Source organism: Perognathus longimembris, chromosome 19 (assembly GCF_023159225.1).
Source record: "Perognathus longimembris pacificus isolate PPM17 chromosome 19, ASM2315922v1, whole genome shotgun sequence".
NCBI lineage: Eukaryota > Metazoa > Chordata > Mammalia > Rodentia > Heteromyidae > Perognathus > Perognathus longimembris.
Window position 1 is genome coordinate 36,067,265 of NC_063179.1, and position 21,152 is coordinate 36,088,416.

The 21,152-nt window shown below is 39.3% G+C and overlaps 1 protein-coding gene across 2 annotated transcripts in view; it reads right to left on the reverse strand.

Moving 5' to 3' along the window:
• The window catches only part of Pde4d (phosphodiesterase 4D), a 1,139,603-nt gene that overhangs the window by 672,338 nt on the left and 446,113 nt on the right, over positions 1 to 21,152 (reverse strand). The window contains exon 1 of one of the 2 annotated variants that reach the window (XM_048368312.1): positions 5,485 to 7,081. The exons of the other annotated variant lie outside the window; for it this stretch is intronic. Within the exon in view, the coding sequence (XP_048224269.1) occupies positions 5,485 to 5,756 (272 nt within the window). The 5' untranslated portion in view covers positions 5,757 to 7,081. Of the gene's footprint in view, positions 1 to 5,484; positions 7,082 to 21,152 lie in introns of those variants that run through there. 2 annotated transcript variants of the gene reach the window in all.

A 21,152-nucleotide genomic window follows, 5' to 3' on the forward strand; every position in this document is an offset into this window, starting at 1 on the left:
ACTTGTAGTATATTTCTGCCTTAAACAAGAACAACAAGCAACTACAGTTGCTGCAGGAAGCAAATGTTTGTTTTGGGGGTGAATTCATATTTACTTACTGCACGAAGAACCATTTGCAAATACAGTGCATATGTACCCTTGATTTTTAAGAAGGAATTTTTACTTATTTAATTTTATTAGATATTTAACATTTGATACAAATAAATGTAGATACACAAAGATGTTTATGTGTATGTATAAAGTCTGTATACATTGTTAGTAAAAACATAAATGAGACATGCATGTATTTACACAGTTAATTTATAACAAAGATATATAAAGGCAAGGATTTCAAGATCCTCTGAGAAAGCCAGAGAACATGGAAAAATTGAGTGTTGAGTTTAGTAGTATCTATAACACTGTATTGTTTGAGAAGAGAGGGACTATGGACATACCTCAACAGTAGAGCACTTGTCCACTATGTACATGAAACTGTGTTTGATTCTCAGCTCTGAAGATACTGATGAAAACATTGTTATGATATTGACTTATGAAAAGTCTGAATGGTGAATACTTAAATTTATATCACAAGAGTATGTAAAATGTTACAACTTAAGGTGATTAGGACTAATGTTAAATTACTTCTTTAAACAGTGAAGAATAAAGGAGCCAGAGATTCTATGATTTAAATATGATGAAACTGTTATTTTAAAGTTTGAAGACTGAACACAGATCTGATCTGTTCTCCTATGATTTCACTTAGTTCTAATATGAGGGAAATACCCTAAAACTGAAAGAGAGAGAAAAATTGAAAAATATAAAGAATTTACTGACTGATTCTTTTCTGGAATAAAGTACAACTGAAAATATAATTTTCTTTACCACAAATTCCAGTGAACCTAAAGCTCCTTCTGAGTTCAAAAGAAATCCCCTAATCAGATGAAAGGCTGTGCATACCCTCAGATCTACACTATGTTTACACTAAGTGGTAACAAGCAAGGGTGTAAGACAGTTCTAATCCTAACACAGTGTCAGTCCAAATGTGCAGTAAATATTAGCAGGTGATTCCATTATTACTCATAATCAGCAAGAGAATGGCAGAGGTAAAATATGCTATAAATTTTTGTAAAAGAAAGAGATTCCTTCAGAATTGGGAGCTTGAGGAAACTGCGAGGAAGAGCAGGGGCTTCACAGATGTCAGGAAGGGAAGCAGGCAGGTGGTTCTTGTTTATTTCCTTCCTATAGTCATAAAAGTGACAGAAACTCATTCCTCCAGCTCCTTGTCTCTTCATATATATTCATGCTAGCCTATCCATACACAACTGATATTATTTAATAATGATCTCTAATGTTCATGCATATCAAGGCTGTAATAAAAGCACCTATAGATCATAAGCTGATGACACAAACTTGTACTCAGGAGATGGAGCTATGAGGATCAAAGTTCCAAACTGGCCTAGGCACTTCTTATCTCCATTTAACTAGCAAAAAGCCAGAAGTAGGGTGTGGTTCAAGTAGTAGAGCTACAGCCTTGAGTAAGTAAGCCAAACAACAGTTCAAGACCCTGAGTTCAAGCCCCAGTAACTGGCACAAAACAAAAGAAAACTATACTGAATGATGAGGAAAATATTAACACATGATATTTACCAATGGTCCATCTATACCACACACTACAGGTCATACATAATGGTGAGTAATAATATCATAGTCCAAATAGGTACTACTCCATGAAAACTGGCTATCAGAGAGATGGAGGCATATGTTTAGTAACCTGCCCAAAATCACATGCCTACTAAATGGTAAAGTGAGAATCAGTAGTCTGGTTTCTGATGGCTTAGGTGTTCCCTCCTTGAGGCACAGACTCTCAGAGTATTGCATCAACTCAGCAGGCTTTTCTTTTAACAGGTCACAAAAACCTCAAATGGAGTTTCATGATAAGAACAGGCAGTTTAGGAATAACTACTATCAACTTGGTAAATAAAGGATAGCAACAGGTGAAATAACAGAGTGGGAAGTTAAGGAAAGAGCTGCCATTGGGAAAAGTATGAACACTAGGATACTGATATAGGTGATCAGATATTTATTGAGCATCCACCATTGGTCAGTCATCATGGTATACCAAGATGAATAGGATGGAAAACTGCTCTCTGGTGGGTTGCTCCAGTTTCCTTAAGGAATGCAAAAGAGTAAAGATTCCTGGAGAAGAGTTCTCAAAAATAAACTAAACCCATACATGACATTTCAGAAAAGGAGATTTCTACCACTTCCAAGCAAGTTCTTTTGAATCAACAGACTTATCCACCAAGTGGGTTGTCTCAACACAATCCCCAATTCAGAGGTGAGAAGAGAAGCTTTAAGAACATCTAATTTGTTATTCTAGAAGTTAAAAAATCAGTGCAGAGGGTGAACTAGGCTGCTATTAACATCCCGGGACCAAGATGCACGATCTGCTCACCAGATCTGTTTTACCTTATGCCTTGGAGCAGAGGTCACATACGTTTCTCAGCCTCCTTTGCAATTAGATGTGGCCACAAAGCTGAATTCCAGCCAGGGGAATACAAGCCTAAGTGGTGTGTGTATGCTTCCAGGCCTGCCTCATAAATGCTCACACATGTATTCTCTGTGCTCTATCCCCTGATTCAGCTAAGCCTAGCAACCTTGGGAGTCATGTGTTATAAACAGTAGAACCACAAGATGGGAGAATCCCAGGTTCCTCAAGCACCCTAAGGCAGATTTCCTCTCCACGTTAAAAGCAGAAGCAAGCAAGCAACATTCACTGACCTTTGGAGACTATGCAGTAGAGCAGCCAGTTTACCTTAGTAAAATGTCCTCCAACAAGATTTATTGTTTTCTGAGGGGCTGGGAATATAGCCTAGGGGCAAAAGTGCTTGTCTCCTTTACTTCATGAAGCCCTGACTCAATTCCCCAGCACCACATGTACAGAAAATTGCCAGAAGGGGCGCTGTGGCTCAAGTGGCAGAGTGCTAGCCTTGAGCAAAAAGAAGCTAGGGACAGTGCTCAGGCCCTGAGTCCAAGGCCCAGGACTGGCAAAAAAAAAAAAAAAAAGATTTATTGTTTTCTAACTAGAGTATAAATCCTTTGTATCCAAGGAATGGTCCTTACTTAACTTTGTAATCATTATGTACAAATGAAACACTTTCAATTTACCAAGTATTAAAATATACGTATATGGAAGGAAAGATAGTACCAGAAATAGGGACCAACATTCAGAGGTAGTACCAATTTAAGTGAGGGGAAGAATGTGATAGGCATTACTCTAGTAATGCATAACAGACAGCAAGTACATGTATGTCTGCATGTGTGTTGTACATGCATATATACCTGTGTGTTCAGGACAACAGAATATATATTTTAAAAACCCTGCATAACGCTTAGTACAATTCCTGAAGCACAGATAAGATGGTATTTGTCCAAAGATACCTGTGGATATTTAAGAAAAGACTCTGGGCTCATTGACACAATATGGAAAATTTGAAATAAAGTTTGAAAATTCCTTCCTGTTGTCTCCTGAGTTAACTAAGAATTGAAATTACAATTTGGATTTTCTATTTCCTTTGATCGCTTCATACTTTGAAAAGCAGGCCGAGTCTTGATAGACTAAAATGAAATTTTTGGTAGAAATAATGCTCTTGGAGTTTTGCCAAGCAGTACCAGAAAAGGAAGTGCCAGAAATTTCAGAAGAAAGCCTGTTTTCATGAGATTTCCTGCCTTCCTCACATCGCAACATGTCCAAATAGCTCAGATAACCTTCCATTGAACTCCGGGTTGATTCTTACAGGCTGAAAACAAGAAGTAAGTTGAGGCTCACTCATCTGTCATGGATACAACTTAGGAAGCATAATAATAAAACAGCTCACCAAAAAGAGAATTGGATTCCTAAATTCTTGTTCTGCCTCCTAGGAACTGAAGCTGGCTTTCCTACTCTGGGCCCTGGGGTAGGGCATTAAGCCAACCCCAACCCTCCCTTCCCGCCTTTAGTCTATCTCCAAGCGTTTGCCATTGCTCTTGGCTCATTCACTGCTTATTGCTGACAAATGTTTCCAACAATTTCTTCCTTTGAGGAAAATTCCAGGGTCTGTCTTACCCATCGAAGGATCAGTATGCCTACCTAAGCTCATAGTAAAGGGATATAGTTGTTAAAATCTTGGAGACAAGAAAAACACTTGTCCAGGCAAACATCTAGCTATATAAAAATTAACCTTTTGAGGTTGGATATGTCTTCGGATGAGCCATGCCCTTTACTTCCTTCGTCATCCACTCTCATCTGTAACATGAATGCATTCCTGAGTACAGTCATGCCACTGGGTGAGAGCTCTCTACTTTTTGCTGCTTCCTTCCTTAAAGTTTTGATTCTGTTCTGTTTTGCCTTTTCAATTCCAAACACAGGGGTTTGCTACAGAAACACTATACAAACCCTTCAGTCAGACAGCTTCTCATCTAAAATGCTCCTTATTATCTCCTCTTTACTATGGTGTTTTCTTTATCCTAATTTATATTCATTTTACCAAAACGCAGAGCTAGTCTACCTACTATTGCTTAGAGTTAACTAAGCATGTATAACAGACCCCAAACAGGAATCATTTGACCTGAGCCTAGAATTGCCTCATCTGAAACATGAATTCCAAACCAGCTCACACAATGGTTTATTTAAATATTTTCCCCCAAGAGCAGGAAAACAACAAGAATCCTCCAGAAAAATTACAGGAAGCATATGCATAAACCAATTTCATCTACTATAAAGAAGATAAAAATACTCCTAGGGAAAATAAAAGCTGACAAAACAGTCAAACATTCTAAATTCAGGGAACACAGTATTTTACCAAGTAGTAGCCTGCAACTTTCTATACATGCATACTAATGTCTTTCTTCTTTTTTTCCCCATCTTCCTATTATTTATCAAATAAGGACATCTTTGAGATTACAAATCAAATAGTAAGTCCGCCAAGAAAGAAGGCTTTTTACAAGAACTTAATATCACACATGCACACATATTTGTGACCATCTCTGTTCAAGGGAGGACTGCCTAAGGAAAGAGCGAGGTCTTGGATTTTCCTCCCTTCCTTTCTCCTCCTTTCTTCCCTGAGCTGTTGGAGAGCCTGGCAGGAATATTAGCTCAAGAAATCAAAGAAATGCCACCGTGGAGGGCAGCTCCATTCTTATTTGACATCTGGAATCCAGTTTTCTTGTAGGAACTTGCAATAGGAATTGAACTTGGAGAACCGCCCGCCTCAAACTCTCCTATTACCGAGCTCTAGGTTTCCGGGCTGGACTTGGACATTGGTGAGATTTATTGTTCAGGTAGATTTTTGGGGTTTTTTTGTTTTTGTTTTTGTTTTTTACTTCCAAGGAAGCACAGGTGAGGAAGGATGATTGATCCTCTCTCCCCAGCCCTCCCCCCCCTCCCAAATTAAGGACAGGAGGAGAACACAAATCCTCAGCGCGGGGGCCAGGCTCCTCTCCCCTTGCGATGCGTGCAAACCTTACCACGTATGTGCCACGGTGAAGCGCCGCTGCTTGGGAATGTGACTGCTCAGCAGCATCCTGCGCAGCAGCCTGGGAGAATTTCGGGGAGAAATCACCGGGGAGAGCTTGGGAGACACCGATTTCCGGGCTGTCTTGGACTTCTCATGCTGCAACAGGTTTTCTCGCAAAGACTTCACCAGATCCTCATTCAACCAGGGGTTGGGACCCCCGTGCGCAGGATCCACTTCAGGTACGGTTAAGGTGTCCGGGCCGGCCGTGGTCTGCTGAGCCATATTTATTTTTTATTTTATTTTTCCCTGCTTAACTTTGTACAGTTGGCAACAAATCAAGGCAACGTGGTTGCCTGGCTTCTCTCCAACGATTTCTTCCTTCTCCCGTCCTGGAGTTGTCCCGGGAAGCCAGTGAGATGCAGCTGTCCCTTTCCCCTTCGCGGCTTCGGGGGCCCCCCTGCCTGGGTCTCCGGGTGGAGATGCAGCCGGGTGTCGACGGGCGAGCGAGCGCACTCCCCCGCGGAAGCTGGTTCAACGTCACCCCTCCTTTCCTCCTCTCCCAGCCCCTGCCAGAGATCGCTGAGCCGCGAGCTCGCAGGCAAGGGAACATGGAGGGGGAGCCACCGCGCCAGCAAGCTTTTGTCAGCGCCACGCTAGCTGCGGAGCAGCCCGGTAAACTATGGGGACGAATGCGCCACAGCTGCTGAGGGACTTCTGCTTATGTACATAAAAAGTCCTGGGAGGGGGGTGGGAGGGGGAGGGGGGAGGGGGAGGGCTGAACCATCTAAAGCCTGCTGCTGCTGCTCCTTGCTTTGGCTTAGCCTTTCCATTTGCTTATGCCTGAATCCAAAGGAAAGAAAAACTTTGAACTTGACCTTCTCCCACAAGGGCTATTTATTTATCTCCCTGCGGTGGTAGTGCACATTCATAAAAGGAAATTGCCAATCATTAAACAAAAAAAAACGTATCTATTATAAGGGAAATGTAAACAAGTCCTAGCTAGACCAGTGAAACGGTTTCTCTGCTTACTAAACGCAGTCTGATGTACCTTAGGAGACAAATCCCAAGAGGTTACGATGGACCTCCCCCCCTTCCCCCTTCTAGAAGGAGAAAGAGCTTTCAAAATAACTATACATGAAACACTTCACAGGTGGCTGACGGGTGAGTGTTACAACCTTGGTGATTAAGGTCCTTTCAAAGGACCAAATAATGCTATTTAGCCACGTAGGGTAAATTATAATCTATTTGTATGCAATAGGGAAACAAGTTGCTTTCATAAAAAGTGTTTGAAAATGAGCTTAAAGTTCCAAGTATTATGTGTGTTATATCTTATTTTATCCAGTCCTAAAAGGAGAATATAAATTGAGCTTTTCAGAAATCCCTTTATTGTCATAGAATAAAAGATTTTCAATCTCTAATGGATATAGGTTCAGATAACCTTATTCAGTGGAGCTTTAAAATAAAAGAGAAGAAATGTTATTACAACGAAAAAGTAAAACTGTGATAACAAGTCAAGTCCTCAAGCCTGTTGAGTCTCACTGTGTGGATATTAGAAAGACAGACATTCAGAGGAGCTTTGGGAAAGAACCCAAACCTTTGAACGGTGATGCCCCAGCAGTAACACTGCAGGTGGTTTAGTGTTGAAATCAAATCATTCAGGATGGAAGGATATTTCACATTTAAAAACAAAACACAGTAACCTAAGAAGGAGTACAACACACCCCCATCCACACAGGACACTGGAAAGATCTGAGTAAATAACTTTTGGAGAGGTTTCTATGATTATTACTGAATGAACTTTTTTTCTTATTTATTGTCAAAGTGATGTACAGAGAGGTTACGGTTTCATACGTTAGCCCTTGGGTACATTTCTTGTACTGTTTTTTACCTCCTCCCCCATTCCCCCCTTCCTCCTCCCCCTTTCCCTCTCCCCCCATGCTGAATGAATTTTTTTTTTTTTTTTTTTTTTTTTTTTTTTTTTTTTTTTTTTTTTTTTTTTTTGGCCAGTCCTGGGCCTTGGACTCAGGGCCTGAGCACTGTCCCTGGCTTCTTTCCGCTCAAGGCTAGCACTCTGCCACTTGAGCCACAGCGCCGCTTCTGGCCGTTTTCTGTATATGTGGTGCTGGGGAATCGAACCTAGGGCCTCGTGTATCCGAGGCAGGCACTCTTGCCACTAGGCTATATCCCCAGCCCCTGAATGAATTTTTAAAATATCACCTATCTCCCTGCACCATTGCTTCGCTCTAAGTTTCAAGCACTTGCCTTTAACATGTGATAAAGCAAGTTCTGTTCACCAAAACTCAGGATCAACCACTGAATGTCTCTCTCCTGTTACACAGAGCACCTAGTCAGTTACTGGGATGCGTGTGCTATGGTTAATTGTGTTAGGAGAATATTTATATTTGAAAGATCAAAAGGTAATTACTATGCTTGCAGAATTTTACTGGTGCAAAAGTTTTCATCCATGTACAACATGAAGTCACAAGGTTCCATAGTGAATTAAAAAGATACACTTGTGTGTACATATGTGTGTATGCATATGTGTATATGTACTTATACATATATACACACTTGTACACACACAAATGTATGTTAAATGTGTACACATGTATAGCATATATACAACATTTTAAGAAAAAATTTTAAGAAAAGAAAAGATAAAATAAAAAAAAAAAAGCTCAGCAGCCAAGCAAGCAGTCAGTAGCTGCAAAACCTTTTCAGGTTAAAAGAAATAAGGAATTCAGATAATAATGTGAGAAGATCAATATGAAGCTGATTAAGAAGGCAGAAATTAAAATTACATGAAAATGTTTGGCTATTGAATGACCATAGGACTGAGTGCCATTCAACAGACTTTAGTGGGTAGTTGTTTGGATGTGCTCAAAAGCATTCAAGGATTAGCATGTGACTGGCCCTGTCCTGAGGGCCATATTCTCCAGCAGTACAGATAAGATTTGCAAAACATTTTCCTGATCCATTTGTCTACTGAGGGGCATCTGGGTTGGTTCTATATTTTAGCTATGACAAATTGTGCTGCAATAAACATTGTTGTGCTGGTGGCTTTAGTGTGTTCTTGTTTGTGGTCTTTTGGGTAGATGCCCAAAAGTGGGGCTGCTGGGTCATAGAAGAGCTCTATGTTTAGCCTTCTGAGGAATCTCCATACTGCTTTCCAGTGTGGCTGAACCAGTTTACATTCCCACCAACAATGAAGTAGGGTTCCCTTTTGGCCACATCCCCTCCAACATTTGTTATTGTTAGTTTTCTTGGTAAAGGACATTCTTACTGGGGTGAGGTGGAATCTCAATGTTGTTTTGATTTGCTTTTCTTTTATGGCCAGTGATGTAGAACACTTTTTTATGTGACTCTTGGCCATTCTCATTTCCACATCAGAGAAGTCTCTTTTTAAGTCTTTAGCCCACTTGTGGAGGAAGCTGTTCTTTGAGGTTTTGTTTTGGAGGAATTTAATTTTTTTAGTTCTGCCTATATTTTAAATATGAGGCCTTTGTCTGTTATATGGCCGATAAAGATCTTTTCCCAATCTGTGGGCTTTCTGTTTATCTTGCAAGCTATGTCCTTTGCCCTGCAGAAGCTCTGCAGTTTGATGCAGTCCCATTTGTCCAGCCTTTCTTTGATTTGTAGCATTTCTGGGCCTTTATTAAGGAAGTTTCATCCTGTGCCAAGGAGCCCAATTTGTAAAAGCTAAAATATGGAATCAACCCAGATGCCCCTCAGTAGACGAATGGATCAGGAAAATGTGGTACATATACACAACAGAATTTTATGCCTCGATCAGAAAGAATGGCATTGCCCCATTTGAAGGAAATGGAAGGACTTGGAAAAATTATACTAAGTGAAGTGAGCCAGACCCAAAGAAACATGGACTCCATGGTTTCCCTCATAAGGAATAATTAGCACAGGTTTAGGCTAGTCACAGCAGAGAATCACAAGAGCCTAACTATGCCCTTATGAACGTATAAAATGATGCTAAGTGAATTGAACTCCATGTTTTGGAAATGAGTGTTATATCACTGCTGTAATTACTTTCAACGTGCAATGTGAAACCGTAGCTTCTTTTGTTGATGATCCTCTTGTATCCTCTTCCTGTGGTTGTCCCCGCGCTATCACTGTATCTCATCTGAGTACCCTGGATACTGTTTATACTGGTATTAGAACTAGGGAAGGAAAAGGGAATATCAAAATCGAGAGACAAAGGATAAAAAGACAAACAACTCTTAAAGCAACACTTGCAAAACCATTTGGTGTAAACCAACTGAACAACTCATCGGGGAGAGGGAAACGGGGTAGGAATGAGGGAGGAGGTAATAAACAGTATAAGAAATGTACCCATGGCCTAACGTATGCAGCTGTAACCCCCTCTGTACAACACTTTGACAATAAATCATTATTAATAAAAAAAGGGAAAAAAAGAATTGCAAAACAATTTGGATGAAGAATTGTAGATCAAAGACCCAGAATCTTTGGACAGTACACATTTAAATGTCTGGCTGTAAGTAGACAAAAGTGACTTTGTGACATCTACAGTTATGCTAATAAGAATGGTATGGGCTATGTATTGGGAAATTCATTAAGTTCATGATACCCTAGATTCTAGTTTTTTGCTTTCAATGACCTAATAGAAGGCATTTAGAGATAATAAACTAACTATACAAGGGACTTCCCATCAGTGGTATTTTATATAGAATGTTCCCAGAGAATATTCTGGCAAAGGTCATAATGAAGGTGAACTAGAAGATATACCACTATTCTACCAAAATGTTACTTCGTGTTATCTTTAGACATACTGTGCTGTGGGTTAAAGGGTTCTACTCCAGGCATAGGACTGAGAGCCTTTTCCTGGTCCTCAGTTTCCTAACAGCCACTGTTGTTCTCCTGAATTCCCCAAATAGCATGCACATAGTATGCACACTGGATTTTAGGAATAAAATTGGGATTGGAAATTCTTTCCAAACCCCTTGACATAATTTGAAAAACCCTCCCACATCTGAGAAAATCATGCTAGCAAAAATCACACTGCCTTAGGAAATACAAATTGTAAACTTCTGAAAAGAACCAAAGGTGGGTAGACTGGCAATTTTCTTTCTAATAATGTAGAAGGTCAAGGAAAGGGCTCCACTCCACAGTTTGCCTTTTGAAAAAAATAATGACTCTTAAAACATGGGATCTTGGAACTTCTCTGAAATACACAATACTGTAACTGACAACCAAATAAGGTCTTAGGTTTGAACGAGTGGAACTTTGAAAACAAGTGAAATGTTTTGGTAAAGTCACTAGAACAGCAGATAACATCTCAGCCTCATAACAGTTTTCCTAGTCACTTCTGAGTGTGTGTAGGTTTTTTTTTTAATCTGTGTGTTTTAAGATTCATTAGTATCTTTTAATATATGTAGTTTCCTCCTAGAGTTATTCATAAGCATGAAGACAAAGAAGATAAGATTTATAAAAGTTCTAGAAAAAGACTGGAAAACATATGCTTGTACAGATAAGTTCTAGATTTTTCAATGAGTAAAAGAAACAATGGTGTGGCTCATTCTAAAGAATGGCTAAGTTAAAATGGTTTACACTTGACTGAAAAAGTATTGTTTGCTTCTCAAAATTTTGTTTTATTTGGGTAAATAAGGTACTGATACGACAAAGCTTTCAAATTTTCCATGAGACATAGTCCAAGGACCTGACCTAAGAGTTAGAGATGCTATGATGGGCAATGATTAAAAGGATAAGGGGTATGTCTCATGATGAAAAGCTTGTTTTGAACCCAGGCTATGCTTACTATTTGTATTATTTTACTTGGTCTAGAATATGTGGCCCACAAATGTGGAACCTATCACTGGATGATTCAATAATTTGTAGAAATCCACACTTACTAGATACCAAGTATGTTTTGGGAATTTAGCATTGTATTTTAGCTTTTCTTGCAACCATCTTGAAAGTGTTTATTTTCTTACTTATGTATATATATATATATATATATACGTATATATACATATACGTATATATATATATATATATATATATATATATATATATATGCCATTCCTGGGGCTTAAATTCAAGGCCTGGACACTGTCTCTGAACTTCTTCTGCTCCAGGTGAGCACTCTACCACTCGAGTCACAGCACCACTTCTGGCTTTTTCTGTTTATATGCTGAGGAATTCAGAGCTTCATGCATGCAATCAAGCACTCTACCACTAAGCTACATTCTCAACTGGAAAGTGTTGTTTTTATACCAATAATTTATAGAATGGAGTGTGAAAAGAGAGACACCTTGCCAAAAGTCATTATAGTGCAATAATCACAGACCTGCACTTTGAATCTGTGTCCGTGAGGAACCGACTTCTTAATTTTACTCAGTAGTCTCTCTCTCTCTCTCTCTCTCTCTCACACACACACACACACACACACACACGCGCGCGCTGATCAGATATTTTAATCAATTACATGTCTTTTCTGTAGAAAATAACAGGCACCCAGGTGCCCAGATAATTCTGTCCTTGACCACACTGTGGAGACAAACCTTAACAAGCTATGAAGCATGCCAAGTCACGAAGTTCTTTCAGAGGCAAAGTGGTCAGGTGAGTATGCAGATGCAGAGGGAATTCCTGAGGATGTGGTTGGTGTTTTTTTTTTCATCCATATGAAACTATACTGCTTTGAAATAAAGGAATTTTTTTTTTTTTTTTTTTTTTTTTTTTGCCAGTCCTGGGCCTTGGACTCAGGGCCTGAGCACTGCCCCTGGCTTCTTTTTGCTCAAGGCTAGCACTCGGCCACTTGAGCCACAGTGCCACTTCTGGCCATTTTCTCTATATGTGTTGCTGGGGAATCAAACCCAGGGCCTCATGTATATGAGGCAGGCACTCTTGCCACTAGGCCATATCCCCAGCCCATAAAGGAATGTTAATTAGGCAGATGCCATTGTAGTTTTCTATTTTGCCAAACAATATTTTCTAAAATGATCTTGTTTCTACCATGATTATTTTCATTTAAAACTCATATCATTATGAATTATTCTCTTTATGTGTGTGTGTGCCTCGGTGTGTGCATGGGTGTGTGTGTGTGTGTGTGCATGTGTGTGTGTGTTAGTACTGAAGCTTGAATTCAGGGCGTAGGTGTTGTCCTTTAGGTTCTTTGCTCAAAAATGGAGCTGTATCACTTGAGCCATATCTCCACTTCCAGCTTTCTGCTGGTTAATAAGATTCTCATGGACTTTTCTGCCTGGGTTAGCTTCAAACCAAGATTCTCAGATCTTGGCCTCCTCAGTAGCTAGGATTGAGCCATCAGTGCCCAGCTGTCATTATAAAGTCTTATAATAAAAATTGTATCTTTCCTATATCTAAAAGTGCATCTGTGTTTTTTGGGTTTTTTTTCTTTTGGCCAGTCCTGGGCCTTGGACTCAGGGCCTGAGCACTGTCCCTGGCTTCTTCCCGCTCAAGGCTAGCACTCTGCCACTTGAGCCACAGCGCCACTTCTGGCCATTTTCTGTATATGTGGTGCTGGGGAATTGAACCCAGGTCCTCATGTATACGAGGCAAGCACTCTTGCCACTAGGCCATATCCCCAGCCCTCTAAAAGTGTAAATGAACATTGTAGAACAGGATTTTTTTTAGAACAGGATGTTTTTCAAATCATCATCATCATCATCATCAACATTGTTTAAATTGTCATTGTCAACCCTGAAATTTTATTAGGTTCTAGTATAATTGGGAGATTTTTTTTCCCTTTTTTTTTTTTTTTTTGCCAGTCCTGGGGCTTGAACTCAGGGCCTGAGCACTGTCCCTGGCTTCTTTTTGCTCAAGGCTAGCACTCTACCACTTGAGCCACAATGTCACTTCTGGCCATTTTCTATATATGTGGTGCTGATGAACAGAACCCAAGGCTTCATGTATATGAGGCAAGTACTCTATCACTAGGCCATATTCCCAGCCCCTGGGAGATTTTTTTCAAAGTAAAATATTTACTTAAAAAAGAAAGATACATACAACTTTCCTTACAAAAACAAACAAACAAAAGCTAAATAACAAATTAGTAATTGGGACCTTTGGTGCCTCAAGGATTAAAAAGAATGGTCAGTAATATCTAAATTGATGATGAATAACAAAGAAGAAGCAGGACTTGAATTAAATTCCCAATGATGGTACAAGTGGAAGAATAATGTAACAGTTTTTGAAAGGGTTAGGTTATTTGGGAAGTTTAGCCTCTATATTGCAGAAAAACCAGCAAAATTTACTTGTTATAGAGGTAACGAAGCTATAAAGGGATGTAAATGAAATAAGTCTGATGATAAAATGTACCCTAATTTTGAAGATGGTAACTTTGAACTATTTCTTTCAACAGTGTCTATTCAATATGAGTTTGGGCTGAAATGGCAAGTCAGAGCTAATGAAACAAGAATTAGAAGGAATTGTTCCTTGGCTATATATGAGAATGTGAGTCAACAGAAAAGTCAAAGTGGTCATTTCTTAGGATAGTCAATTAAATATTCCACTTAATTAAGTATGCCCCCCCTTGTTAGTCTCCAAGGGTATATTAATACATTCATTCATTCATTTTGCCAGTAATGAGGCTTGTAATCAGGACCCTAAATTCTCATTGGCTTCTTCAGTTACAGCTGGAGCTTTGCCACGTGAGCTATGCCTCTAGCTCCAGCTTTGTGCTGTCTACCTGTAGCTAAAAGTCTCTTGGATTTGTCTGTTCGGGTTGCCTTCAAACCATTATTCTCAGATCTCAGACTCCTGAGTAGCTAGGGTTGTAGGGATGAACCACAGTACCCAGCCTATTTTGTTTTGTTTTTTAAGAGTACCTAAAAATATTTTGTGGTTTTTTTTTTTTTTTTTTTTTTTTTTTTGGCCAGTTTTGGGGCTTGGACTCAGGGCCTGAGCACTGTCCCTGGCTTCTTTTTGCTCAAGGCTAGCACTCTGCCACTTGAGCCACAGAGTCACTTCTGGCCATTTTCTGTATATGTGGTGCTGGGGAATTGAAGCCAGGGCTTTATGTATAGGAGGCAAGCACCCTTGCCACTAGACCATATCCCCAGCCCCCTAAAAATATTTTGGACAAAACAAATTTGTCTTCAGTCATATTAAGGTTACAGTTAATGCTCAATTCATTTTAATATGAAGATCAAACTTAGTTTTTTTCTAGACTAAAACCAAATTTAGGCATACCTCTACCAAAATAATATGTGAACATTTCATATAAAAAGAAAGTTAACATGCTATAGGGGAAGCCTTATAGCAACAACATTAGCATGACATGTTTATTTTATTCCTAAGGAAAATGGCAAGGTAACCTAGGCAAGAGCTTTTCCTTTCCTTCAGAAACATTAACTTAAAAAAATCCAGTAATGGAACAGCAATTACTCCTAATTACTTTGCTAAAATGAAACACCAAAATGTCCTCTATAAATATTAATCAAGCTTTAATATGGACAGTAAGTTTTGATGGCCACTAAGCCTTGAATATATTATCAGACCATCTTAATTCTCACTTTCTTTCAGTGGAAATAGCCAGGCATTTTTGCCTTTATCTTGAAGACAAAAAAAAAATATCCAATAGCTCACTAATCAGACCTCAGCTTTCTGAATTCCTGAGAAAAGCCACTATAAAGAAATACGAAGCACAGGGGCTGGGGATATAGCCTAGTGGCAAGAGTGCCTGCCTCGGATACACGAGGCCCTGGGTTCGATTCCCCAGCACCACATATACAGAAAACGGCCAGAAGCGGCGCCGTGGCTCAAGTGGCAGAGTGCTAGCCTTGAGCGGGAAGAAGCCAGGGACAGTGCTCAGGCCCTGAGTCCAAGGCCCAGGACTGGCCAAAAAAAAAAAACCTCACAGAAAGAAATACGAAGCACAGAGTACTAAGCATAAGCACCATGCCTTGTTACCTAATTTGCTCATCACACCCAACACGGGGAGAAGGATACCATTCCTTTTTTTTTTTCCCTGCCCGAGAACTTGAACTCAGGACCTTGACACTTTACCTGAACCTCTTTGTGTTCAAGGCTAGTGATCTACCACTTGAGCAATAGTGCCACTTTTGGTTTGTTCTTGTTTTTCTGAGTAGTTTATTGGAGAGAAGAAGCTCATGGGCTTTTCTGCCTGGGGTGGGCTTTAAACCGCCATCCTCAGATTTCAGCCTCCTGAGTAGCTAGGGACCCAGTCGTTCCCTATATTTTAAAGTTAAGAAAATTGAGGAACAAGAAGATCATCAATAACAGAAGCTACAGCTACACCTTCCTGTGTTGTACCTGCAGTATCTCTGTATCTTATCTGAGTACATTGGAAACCGTGTATACTGGTATTGGAACTAGGAAACTGAAAGGGAATACCAAAATCGAGAGACAAAAGACAAACGACTACAAAAGCAATACTTGCAAAACCGTTTGGTGTAAATCAACTGAACAACTCATGGGGGGAAAGGGAAAGGGGAAGGGGGGAGGGGGGAATGAGGGACGAGCTAACAAACAATACAAGAAATGTATCCAGTGCCTAACTTATGAAACTGTAACCTCTCTGTACATCAGTTTGACAATAAAAATATTTTAAAAAAGAAAAGAAAATTGAGGAACAAAAGGAAAGTTAACTTCCTCAGAACTATATACACCAAAAGGTCTCCACATTTTCCAGAAGTCATAACTCAAAAGACCTACCAACTCCCCCAAACTATTCATGGTATTACAAACAGCAGATCTTTCACACACACTAAAGAACCTGGGTGGACCTTCAGAGTCTTTGTTCACAGTGGAAGTTAACAAGAAGAAGCAAATGTTTGTCTTTGTCTACAAAATACACATGAACATGAACAGAGCCCAGTGTCTAGCCTAAGCTTCGAGGATGGTGGCCCAACTGCGTTCCATATAAATTTAACACTCATCGCCCTCTGTACTCATCCTGCCCCACCTCCCGCCCCGCCATGTTCCCAGGGAAGGAATTATAGTCTTTCTCAAGGCAGCATAATATGACCTTGCCCTCTCAACTTCAACTTGGTGTTTGGATAGGGCTTTTATGAGACAGCGTGTTTAATATGAAAGTTCTACGATTCAGAGGTTTATCATAGTTTGAATTTTTTAAGTTTAATATCTTAAACAGTGATTGTCTTATAGGTCAATAATAACTCCAAGGAGAACTTTTAAATGTGTAACTTAGAGGGGATCTTCTGAAACCTAGTCATTTATGCTCCAGTTTTATAGAACCCAGAATCTTGTTTTCTGTTCTACTAGCTAAATCACCTTGAATTAGTTTAACTTTTTTTGGAACTCTGTTTCATAGTCAAAAGTTCTATCACTCGACTGTATGTATAAAGCTTGGAAATTGTATAGGCACACATCTTAGCTGTATGAACACACACACACACACACACACATACACACACACTATTTTAAAACAAAATATGGCTGGGCACCACTGGCTCATGCCTGTAATCCTAGCTACTCAGGAGGCTGAGATCTGAGGATCACAGTTTGAAGCCAGCCTGGGCAAAAAAAAAAAAAAAAAAAAAAAATCTCTGAGACTCACCTACAATTCACTAGCAAAATGCTGAAATTGAAAGTATGGCTAAGGTGCCAGACTTGGGCAAAAAGTTAAAGGACAGTGTTTAGACCCTGAGTTCCAAGCCTCAGTACTGGCATAAAAAAGCATCAAAAGGTATACCTACCTATATGCATACACACATGCACACATACACACACATTAAATCCTAGTCTAATCACAAGTTTCATGTACGTTTGTGTTTGGAGATCCATTATGCAGTGTAATCTGAGGCACTAGGATCTCTGCAGCTTGTAAATGGGTTTAATATATATCATAGGCCATACTGTAAGAAAAGACAATAGAAAGGCATATTCAAAGTCTAGGAAGCTCATGATGGAAAACCAGAGAGTGGCATGCTAAACAGGTGTCTTACTGATGCTTTTATGACCCTGAAAACTTATGAAAATTCCTTCCCTAACTAGGTAAAAAATGTGTTCTGACATCTGAGTCACAGCTTAGGAGACAGAGTAGGAGAGGAATGCCTTAGTTAATTTAATATTTGGAATCAAAGCATTGTTTTACTTCTAAAATAGTAAAACGGCAGAGAGGTATATTCACGGTTACATAATAAGTCAGATTTTCAAAAGCTAGAGACTTAATTAGCCTTCCTAAGAAGAGGTACTTGGGAGCTCACACTTCCCCAAGTACATCCCACCAAAGATGAGCAGACCCAATTCTAATTAATGTTATATACAAAAACGTGTTTCGTGATTAAAAAATTGAGCTGTGTTAAATGCAACGAAATGTATTAAATCTGGACATACGCCTCTGTGCTGATATGATTTGTGACTTCGGATGTACTTGATTGGCTCTGAATCCTCTTGCTTATCTGGCATTTGCAGAGACAGCTGTGTCCATGAACTCTGCAACATTCTCAGTACAAACAACCACTTAAACATCACTGATGTCTTCTGAAGTGTATGTGTGTGCACATGCGCACCCACATTCACACATGTTGAACTATATCAAAAAAAAACAGAATGCTTCAAGTAAAAGGGAAAGCAAATCCCAATACTGCCCTGGTACTGTCTTCTTTTAGACTCTCTTCTTGTTATTCTACTGCACCAGGATAGGTCCACCCTCCCCTACAATTGGTATTTTTCCAAAGGAAATAAACAAAACTTTCATAGGGACTAAGAGACAGCTGGCACCAAAAGTTAAATGACAACCTTGTAGACAGTATGCACTTAGAAGGCTGTTTGCAAACTGAGGGGCTAGACACAGTAGATGAGGTGATACTGCTAGTGAAAGGAAGACATGAAAAGGCAAATGAAGGTCATACAACTGTCTATAATCTTTAATGCACCTGTGGATCACCTAGACACCATACAGAAATGCTGATTCTGATTAAGAACAGCTAATGTGGAACACAAGATGAATTCTAAAGCTCAGGGGCCACGCTGTTGCTGGATCCAAAAAGGATCCAGGAACCACACACTGGTGTGGGTAGAGAAATCCAGTGGAAAAAAGGCAATGAACTTGCTAGTTCTATATGTTGGTACTAATAGTTAATAAGTAATGCATACTAAAAATAACTTTTTGTGGGTTTTTTTTTTTTTTTGCCAGTCCTGGGCCTTGGACTCAGGGCCTGAGCACTGTCCCTGGCTTCTTTTTGCTCAAGTCTAGCACTCTGCCACTTGAGCCACAGTGCCACTTCTGGCCATTTTCTATATATGTGGTTCTGGGGAATCGAACCCAGGGCTTCATGTATATGAGTCAAGCACTCTTGCCACTAGGCTATATTCCCAGCCCCTACATATAACTCTTTTAGCATATAATATTACATAATAAAATCATAAGAAAAACTTTGAGACTCATAGACTGTTTCCTACATGTAATTTATTTATTTAGCCTACAAGTATTTAATGGGAAAATAATATGTTCTGGGTTCTCACACTGGGGATGCGGCCCCTTGTACATCTGGAGACAATATTCACCCTCACTTTCAGCTGGGGCTTTCAATGTGCTCTACTCTGCAACCTGAAGCACCACCAAGGATACTAACAACAAGATTCATTAGCAATTAAATTCATCAAGAAGGGTATATTCATTGATGGGTATAGTGGCACACGTCTATAATCTCAGCAGTCAGGTGGAGCAGAAAGATCACCGTCTGAGGCTGACTTAGGCAGAAACAGGAGACCTTACCTGCAAAATAATCTATGACAGCAAAGGACTGGGCTGTGGCTCAAGTGGAAGATCGGAGGCCTATCCAGTCAGTATCAGGCCCTGAGTTTAATCCCTAGTTCTAAAAAGACATAAATAAAAAGAGATATTGGGGGAGAAGCAAGTGAAGAGGGAAAGAAAAATAGAGGAAAAAGGAAAGGGCATTTCATAGTCTGTGGCTCTCTGTTAACAGTAATTATGTATTTTACTTTCTGTTGCTTTCAAAGAAGTTATTCTGACCTGGATGTGCTCAAATAAATGATTGCTAAATTACACACAGCAATCTGTTTCTGAAATTACTATTTTTCTATGAGCATTCTATGAACCTAGGGCGTTGCAAATGCTAAGTAAGGTCTGTCCCTCTGAGCTACACCTGAGCCCCTTTATGAAACCAATATTATAAGCCCTAATAAAATAAATATGAATACCTAGTACACTAATATTATAACGATATGTATTTGGGAGAGGCTAATAACCATCCTTTATAGTCTTTAATTACATAAACATGGCATAAAGATAACCAGTATTTATTTAATCAGTTATGAAGAAGAAATGATGTGTGATACAGAAAAGCTTTTGTTAGACCTACAAATATCTGAGTTTAAGCAGCAGTTGCCTTACGATTCTTGTACCTTAAAGGCCTGGAAACATAGTAAATGCTCAATTGACACTTGCTAAAGACAGGGAAGGGCAGAGGAAATGGCTTGGTACAGTTTGTTCTAGCATTTCTGTGCATGCCTTTAGATAGTTAACAAGCTAAAAGGACCATTTGTCTAAGCCAATGTACACTGTTTTATCTAATAAAAATCTAAAATGTTCTGGAAATCCTAGTGCCAGGTATACGTCAGTTTGCAAATGTATTTATTTTTAAATTATCTGAAAAGTATATGGTCTATTTTCATTGCAATTTTTAAAATTTATTTAATAATTAAAGTTTCTGTAGATCATCAGCTCCAAATATAGGCCCTCCAGAAAGGAAATCCTGATAGGATGTGTGCTTGTTCTCCAAGACCTCTGTTTTCTATTGTAAATGCCCCTCTCCTAGATAGTGCCTTTAAGGAACTGGAGTTTAATTGTTACTTAATTTTAAAATTTAATTTAAGTAGTTTTATGTGGGTAATGGCTACCGTAGTACACAGTACATTCTAGACATTCATGTGTATAGTGAATTATTGCGGGCCAATAGGAAAACAAGTTACTTCTTTCTCCTTCTTTTTTTCAAAGCCATGGGCTCATATTTCATGCTTTATAGCAACTTGCTCTTCTTCTTCAATAAAGATGCCCATCACAAGTTTTATCATATGCATAATATTCCACAGTGGAACTCTTTTGTACTTCATTTATCCATTTTGCTATAGAAGAGCATCCAGTTTTCCAGTGTTTTACTGGAACACAAAGAATTGCCTTGCGAATCACTGGTCATACATTCCAAGAATTGTTAATATTATCTTTAGGTAATTGTATAAAAGAATTGCCATTAAACAGAACGATTTATGAATACAATGTATCTTGATCAATACCACTCACCCCTTTCAACTCAAGAATATTAAAATAATAGAAGGAATATTGTTAAGTGGTAAGGTACCTGAACTTTTTGTATTTTTAATAAGACTGCCAACTTGTTCTCCAAAGTGGATGATTTAATGTATGCTGCCACAAAGAGTGCACATCTTTCCCCCCTCAAACAACCTTATGTTCTTTATGTTATTAATTTCTCTGCATTCTTTGGCAAAGCCTTTTCCCCCTCAAGAGTCGGGGAGAGGAAGAAATTAAAAACACCAATGGCTTCCACTAAAATTCACAGAAGAGGAAAGATACATTCCACTCTGCTTCCAAGTCAGTGCTCAATTTTAGCTTTTCAGTAATTTCACTTAACTATGCCTGGAGGGTCTCTAATTTTACAATATCTAACATGGTAGAAAGTTTTGAGAAGAAGGAAGCGCCAACTCTCTTTTTCAGTAACATGC